Source organism: Crocodylus porosus, unplaced genomic scaffold (assembly GCF_001723895.1).
Source record: "Crocodylus porosus isolate Cpor-Errol unplaced genomic scaffold, CroPor_comp1, whole genome shotgun sequence".
Taxonomy (NCBI): domain Eukaryota; kingdom Metazoa; phylum Chordata; order Crocodylia; family Crocodylidae; genus Crocodylus; species Crocodylus porosus.
In genome coordinates, this window is record NW_017728886.1 from 52,502,118 (window position 1) to 52,510,312 (window position 8,195).

Genomic DNA, 8,195 nt, shown 5'->3' on the forward strand with positions numbered 1-8,195 from the left:
GTAGTGCTAGCCAGCGTAGCACTGCCAAGCCTATAAGGATGCTGCAGGTTTTTCCTCCCAAGGTTGAGAACCTTGCATTTTTCATTGTTAAACACCATCAGGTTCTCATCCGCCCATTTGCTAAGCCTGCCCAGGTCAGCCTGGATTGCCTGCCTGTCTTCTGATGTGGATGCCTTGCCTCAAAGTTTGGTGTCATTGGTGAACTTGGCCAGTCTGCTTCTGACTCCAATGTCCACATCATTAATGAAGATTTTGAACAATATGGGTCCAAGGACAGAGCCTTGGGGGACCCCGCTGGTCACAGGGCACCGTGATGATTGACTTCCATCAATTACTACCCTCTGGGTCTGACCACGGAGCCAATTCCCCAGCCAGCGGATCGTGGTGGACCCAAGCCCAGTTTTACCAAGAGGTGCTCATGGGATACCAGATCGAAGGCTTTTTTGAAGTCACCTGGTCATAAAAGGAAATAAGACTGGTCAAGCAAGACCTACCCACAACAAACCTGTGCTGGCTATCCTTCAGGATATTGGAGTCAGCCAGTCCATTAAGGATGGCCTCTTTAATAAACTTTTCTAAGATCTTTGCCAGGACAGAAGTCAGGCTGATGGGCCTGTAGTTTGCTGGATCCACTTTCTCACTATTTGCATGAGGGCCATCATCGCAGCTAACACCAAGGAGTGAACTGATGACTTGCAACTTATATTAAAAAGCAAGACTATCAGGCTAAGCACAGACAACTCTCTGTGGCTTCAGCATGGAGAAGGGATACACAGAACACACAGGCCCCATTGACATTGCTTGAGGACCACATCAGTGTCTGGCAGAATGAAGTGTGGCACATCTAACCTAGCAGAGAGGTCTTAGCTAGTGAACCACTTTCACCCACAGCAACTCCCTTACATAGACCAGCAGCAGGATGTGTACTTCTTGTCTTTCAGATCCCTTGTTTAAGGCTTTTTACATTCTGTCACAGGAGTAATTCCTAGATCCTTTTGCCTGTATTGGGAAAATTAAATTTGTAGTGTTTATACTATCTGCTGAATATCTCCAAACTACATTTCAACAGCTGCATTAATATCTTCTTACCTAAGGAACCCAGAACCTTTACAGATAAGAATAAAAGGTAGGATAAAGAAAGCTGTATGATCCCAGATATCTAATCTCTACCTCCCCAACTTAAGTGGTCTTCTGCAACATGTTGTTACTTGAAAGCCACATTCTGTTCTTTTATCCATATTGACCAAAGCCAGACAACTCTAGGAACACACACTGTCCAAAGTTCTCTTCTTTGCTTTCTTGGTGTCCCACTACACTGCAAGAATATGTATGGGCAAACTTCATAGAGTCTGGAACAGATACTTCCATCCAAAGCACCATTTAGCTTCTACTGAGTGAGGAAGACAGAGCACAAAACAGACAAAACACCTCAAACCAGTAATTTCACCGTTACCTGCTCTAAAAAACAGGACAAACTAGAGACCAGGGAGCAAAAAGAAGAATGAAGAGATACTAGAAGAGATATCAAAAGGCTGTTGAAAAACCAGGTGAAGACAGATATGCAGAAGAAGCCACAGAGAACAAGAAAATTACTGGTTTCATAAGGTAGTTTAGAAGTGTGCAACTACCATTACAAATAGTTGTATTTGCTTTTAATTTGGGGTACACAAAGTACCTAAAATACTGAAGGCAATTTCTAAAACTGAGGATAATTTTATTTAACAATCAGTGCATGTATATTTTAATATATCATTTATATCATCACATATGAATTGAATCCTTGCTAAAGAAAAAGCAGATACGGTAGGCTTAAGACTAGTGTTTTAGGAATAACAGAAATCCAGACATCTAACACTGACATAAATTTAGAAATTAATCAGAAAGATGATTATAAATTCTTACAACACACTGTAAGACTGTAAAAGTTATATCAACTAATACATACCACTATTTTGTAAGATTTAATGAAGGTTTTTCTGGATTTTTTGGTTCCACAAGTGCCATTATGGTCATTCATGTAAATATAGGTTAAGGTTAAAAATATATTTTATAGACAGTCATGGATAACAGTATTAAGTTTGTAAGATGTAAATACACATTTAGGGATTTTTTTAAATAGGGGTATAGTGATTTGAGACACTTTAGAATCTGTCTCGGTAAAGCTGTGTAAATCCTTTTTGCTATGAATTATAGCTCCATTAGCAGGAAAAGCTCATATTGTTCTATCTTGCCAATACAGCTTCCTTGTACAGTCTGAGTGCTGGAAATGTTTACGACATTATAAAATAATCGCTCAAGAGTTGAATCTAGCATTCAAAGTTTTTGATGTGTAAGAAGTATAGCTGATTTATAACACATAAAAGTCAGCACACTCGTATCAAAAGGTAGGATTTAATTTTTATCTCTGTCTGCCAAATAGCTGCAGCTTTTCAGGTAAAATGGAATGCAGTGTACTTACTAAGCAAAATAATTTATGCAATTTATTTTTTATATCCAACCTTATGTAAGAGAAACTTACATCTTGAAAAGTGAAGTCCTTTTGAAGCTCTTAAGCATGAAAAACCTGATTCTCCAAAGGTATTGAGTACTCATAACTCCCATTAAAGTCAACTGGATTTGGGGGGGTTAGCATCTTTGGAAAACCAGGACAACATATATTGAATTATAACTGTGATTAGCTGGCTGCATATAATTCTAAAGCCCTACAATAGTCTAAAAATTCAGTAAATAATTCCATTTATTCTACCTTATTAAAGCTTCAGTTGACTATTTAACTTGTTTCTTTCTTAAATGTGGAGGCTCTGAAGCTGTCTACACAACCAACAAGTATTATATGCATACCAGAGGCAACACAACCTACTGTTTTTGTAGGCAGAACATGTCTGCAAACAAAAATGGCCTATTTTAAATAGCTTTTGTGAGTACAAAGGATGCCGTAGGCTAACTCATTTTGCCTCCAGCCTAGGCAATTTGCTGCTATTGGAAACACTGTTTGTTTCACCAGCTATATGTCATGCCCTTTCTGTTACCTGAATACCAAACGTTGTTTTGAAAGGGAACAGAAAACTTATGAAAACCACAGATTACAAATACTTTCAATAGTTTCCATTTTATAAATGTTGCAAATGGCAAGTATTAAAACTGAACACCAAAGGAAAAAGTCTCTAATATTTTCACTTTCTAACTTAAAACTATTTTTCTCTCTAATAAATCCACATGCATTTTTTCCTGTAACCACAGGCACTGTTCAATATTGAACATGAACAGGCAAGAATCTTTCCAACAAAACCTTTCCAAGTATTATTTCTCTTTGACTTTAAGATGACGCTTCCTATCATTAATCATATAATTTACAAAAGGGGATAATTTGCAGTTATAAAGTGAATTATATACCTTATTGTAATGGATAAGAAGACCATAAACCAAAATATTTTTCTTTTTCACTTCTCTTGCAAATTCCTTAATCCTAGTTAGGTCTTCCATCTCACTGCTGAAAGATGTGTTTTCTGAAACATTCAAGTGTACCTACATAGGGACACACAAAAAATGCATTTTATTACCAAATATATTCTTATAGATCTTCACTTAAAAAAACCTGTTAATTATACAAAAGACTGGATTGCAAAGAATTTTTATTGCCTTGTATTAATTCCATGCTCCATAATTTAAATATTTGTGTCATAAAAGTTGGGTTTTTTTCCAAAATCCATAAACCAATATGCTGGAAATAAACACAGCACAATATTACATTTTTAAGTATTTATTAATTTAAAAAAGAACAAACAACAAAATCTTCTCCAATCTCTGTCCATTCATGGAACTGTTTAGTATCAAGGGATTCATAATTGAATCCTCATCTGAGGGAGGAGTACAGATGTTTTCCTTTAACATCTTTTAGCTTTTTAACATGGAATCATTCTCCCTAAATATAGCTCCTGTATTGTTCCCTGTTGGGGACTTTGCATTAGTAACATGCATTATGTACTTGTTGCTTTCAGCATCTTAAAGGAGAGTAACAGAACCCCCAAGTTAGGCCTGACAACCATCTAAGTAGCCTAATACCTTTAGTGTTCATCTTTTCACAGAGTTTATTTACCATAAAAAACCCAAAGGGAGGATGGACATTTCTTCATGTAACTTTCTTCTTTAAGCATCTAAGCAAAACTGAACATGTTGTGTTTTATAAATTCCATGATGGAGTGTGGTAAAAAACAATAAAAAGTTTGTAACATAACACAGGTATGCTATTAGGTAGTCAAAAAAGTTTCAAGGGAAAAAATGTAACAAATAACTTTGCAGAATATCTAAATTTCTAAAATTACAGTTGGTTTTGTGGTTTTAAAATTGTACAGTTTGAAATCAAGGTTTTATAATCAAGGGCTCCTTGAGCTATTCAATGTATGCCTGGTGAATAAACAAATATCTGCACTATGGAGGAAGGCAAGAGTCACAGCTCTGCCCAAACCTTGCCTCTTGAACCTTTTATCTTCCCTTTAAAAAGGAAAAGACCTTTTATAACCAAAAAGTTATAGCCTGATCTTCCTAGTCAGCATCACATACAAACTCTACAAACATCCTGCAAGAAATGTCGACCTTGAAAGATTCTAAACTTACATGACAACGAGTGGGGTTTAGACCAGGTCAGTCCTGTGCAGGCCAATTTTTAAACCTTACACAGAACGTCAAAGATGGTTTCCAACAGAAGCTGATCACTGATGCAGCATCTGTTGTTCCATCTTCTGCATACAATACTGTCCAATATCACATCATGATCCACAAACTGTACCTCATGACTGACGACATAGACCTAAGCCAGACAATCCGTAGCCTTGTGGGCTAAGTACAGATATTCAAAAAGCCTGAATCAATTCAATCTTTGCAGGTTAGCTGTGTAGACTGAACTGAAAAGCAAGTGAATAGATATTCAATATGATTCCAGAAATGCAGGCTACAAGCCAGGGAGCACTCCTCCTTCACTTCGGCAGGAGTAGCCAGAACACTGGAGGAAAGCTGAACCGGGGGGGTGCGGCAGTAACATAGCTAGGATGAGTATGATTGAGGAGGGGTTTAAACCCCCACCCTGGCCTGCAGGAACCCCAGCCAGGGTCTTCTAGGAGCGGAAGGAGAGAAAGCAGTAGGTCTGTGTGAAGCAGCAAGTATTTGATTCAGATTCGGCCAATTCAGAGGGACAATGATTTGATTCGGTGATTCGAATCACTGTCCCGATTTGATTCGGCCAATTGGGATTTGAGAGATTTGGCTGCCAAATCAGGCCAGGTGACAGCAGCAGTGTCAGCAGCAGGGGCATGGTGGTGGCGAGCAGGGCTCCACCTCACTCCCTGCTTCCACAGCCCCTTGCCATAGCTGCTGTGCCCAGCCTCAGCATCTCAGCACTTAAAGAAAACAAAAACCCAAAAAACCTTGCAATCACTGGCTGCAACAGCAGTGATTGAGGCCTCTGGGGGCTTGTGGCAGATCCCCCCTGTGCAGTGCAGCCCAGTGGGGATTAGCACCCCCGCTCCCTGACCTGGCACCCGCGTGGCAGCTGTCTGGAAGCTGGCGCCACTCATGCTGAGTGCTGCTGGGCTCCAGGTGACTGCTGGCCCCAGCCCAGCTCCGGGACAGTATGTGGCACCCTTCTGAGCTGCACTGCACTGCACCCACATGATGCGACAGCTGCCATGTGGCTGCCAGGTGTGGAGGAGTAGCCTCCGCCTGAAGCCCCCAATCGCTGCTGCTGGAGCTAGTGAATACAGGGATATTATTTTTCTTTTTTTTCCCCTCAAAGTCCCAGGATGCTGGGGCCGAGTGGGGCAGCCATGGGGGGGGCTGTGGGAGAGGGTGGGAGGTGGGGCTGGGAGGGGCACTCAGGGAGGCTAGGAGAGCTGGTGGGAGATGATGGAGCCAGGCAGGGGTTCCTGCATGGTCCCCTCCCCTTTCCTCCAGCTCCCCTGCCCCCTACTTATCAGTGCAGAGCCCAGGTCCAGCTCCCTGTGGTGGTGAGTGGGGATCACCCAAATCTCCACATTGATTCAAAGGCTTCCAAATTGATTTGGAGGCTTCTGAATCTATTTGGACCTTTTAATGGGTCTCCCAATTTGATTCAGATTTGGAGATTCAGTCCCCAAATTGGGTTGAATCTCCTCCAAATCAAATCAGTTACTGAAGCTTCGCACAGCCCCAGAAAGCAGCCCTTCCTTGGATTTTGGGGAGCTGGCACTGAAGGGTCGAGCAGTGATAGCTGGGGCATGGCCAGACCCCGGCCTCAGGCCTCAGATGAAGTGGGGGAAGGAGTGGGGAAACACAGAGAAGTAGGGCTGGTAGAGACCTCCAGAGGTCCTCTAGTGTGTGGTCCAGCCCCTGCCTGAGTCCTGGCCAGAAACTCTGGTACAAGCACTAGAATCTAAATAGTGAAGGGTTTGCTCACCATGGGGCCTGTGTACTTCTGGGGACAAAAGCCACCAAGAGTTTCCTGTGACTGTTTTTTGCCCCGTCCCAAAGCACAGCCCAGTGCTGCACTCCTCCAGTCCTGAGCCCAGAGGCAGCACTGTACAGCCCTCCCCCAGCCCCACTGTAGTGGAGGCAAAGGAGGGAGAGAGGCCTGCATGCTGCAGTGGCTTTGTAACAGCCCAGCTAGGCCTGGGCATGGGGAGCCAGGAGAAAACCAGGAACACAGCTCCCATGGCCCCAGCCCAAGCTGCAGAGGGGCTGAGAAGGGCTCTGCTCCTGCAGCCCAGCCCAGCCCCTCCATGTGCCCAGGGCTGGGGCTGGACTGGTCTATAAGTCTATGAATTTCAAAGGCCCTGCTTTCCACACCCAAGCTGGGCCAGGGTGTCAAAGAGTCACTGCCCTCAGTGGCTTTTTTCCCCAGCATTACAGAGCCCTCCTGGTAAGCAAACCCTCTGCTATTCAGATTCTAGTGATTATACTGGAGGGTTTGGCCAGGGCTCAGGTCTGGCTGCACTAGACACTAAAGGACCTCTGGAGGTCCCTGCCAGCCCCACTCCTCTGATTCCTCTCTCCCTCCCCCGCTTCACACCAGGCCCAGGGCCGGGGTCTGGCCATGCCCCTGCTCTCACTGCTTGAGCACCAAGCCGGAAAGGGAAGCCAGGCAGACGTCAGCTGGGGTCCCCTATGGGAGGGAGGGGGGATTAACCCCCACTTTCCCCTCAGGCTACTAGTCTCTGGCCACATACCCCGCTTCTGCCGCTGGGGCAGTGAGGGGAGCACTCTGAAGCCTGGTTTCCCACCCCAACCCTTTCTTAGCCAGCCAGAGCAGTGACAGTGCTTCAGCTAGGAAACACAGGGGTGCAGCCAACCCTGCTCTGCTGGAGAAGACAGCACAGCTCAGCCCATCCTGGGATGCTGGAGTCCAGTGTGTTAACTTAAATCAGGAAAAGGGTCTGGGACAGGAGTTCCGTAAAGCGGTTTGACCTAAGTCAGTTAAGTCTGATACTACATTCAACCAGGTTTATCTTAAACTAGTTTCAGCCATTTTGAAACTGGTTTATGTGCACTGAATTTCTGTTCTTTTACAGGTTTAAACCAGATTATGATCACTTAAACTGGTTTATGTGCAACTTCTGCCCCTAGCCTTGGAAAACAGGCACTTCTATGTGGAGCCAAATGGCCAGAAAAATGAATGGCACTCTGAAATGAAGGGCTTACCACAAGGCAGTGTGCTCCCCCCAATGATTAACAATCAGCCCTTCTTACCAAATGTCAGTGTTTCATTTGTGCTGACAAGCTCTGCATTATCACACAGCAGAATAACTTTGAGGACACAGAGAAATTGCTAGAGAGGGCACTGAATCAGATGTCAGATTATTACCTAAACAGTTATCTCAAACCCCAACCCTAGGAAAACTCAAGTCTGTGCTTTTCAACTGAGAAACTGGGATGCGGAATGACACCTAAATCTCATCTGGGGTGACCAGAGTCTTGAACATCAGATATACTCGGTTTACTTAGGAGTAACACTGGACCATACACTTAGTTATAAAAAGCACATATTAAATACCAAAGCCAAGGTCAACAAAACAACGTTCTGCATAAGTTCACAAATTCCAAGTGGGAAGCACATCCATCCACCCTCTGCACTACTGCCTTAGCACTTAGGTCACCTGGTCATAGAAGGAAATGAGATTGGTCAAACAAGACCTACCCGCACCAAACCCGTGCTGGCTGTCCCTTAG

The 8,195-nt window shown here is 43.6% G+C and overlaps 1 protein-coding gene across 2 annotated transcripts in view; it reads right to left on the reverse strand.

Annotated features, from left to right (window-relative positions):
* Window positions 1–8,195, reverse strand: part of ISPD (isoprenoid synthase domain containing) — a 233,898-nt gene that overhangs the window by 82,997 nt on the left and 142,706 nt on the right. For both annotated transcript variants that reach the window (XM_019534084.1, XM_019534074.1), the window contains exon 9: window positions 3,394–3,525. In XM_019534084.1, coding sequence (XP_019389629.1) covers window positions 3,394–3,525 — 132 coding nt within the window. The remainder of the gene's footprint in view (window positions 1–3,393; window positions 3,526–8,195) is intronic.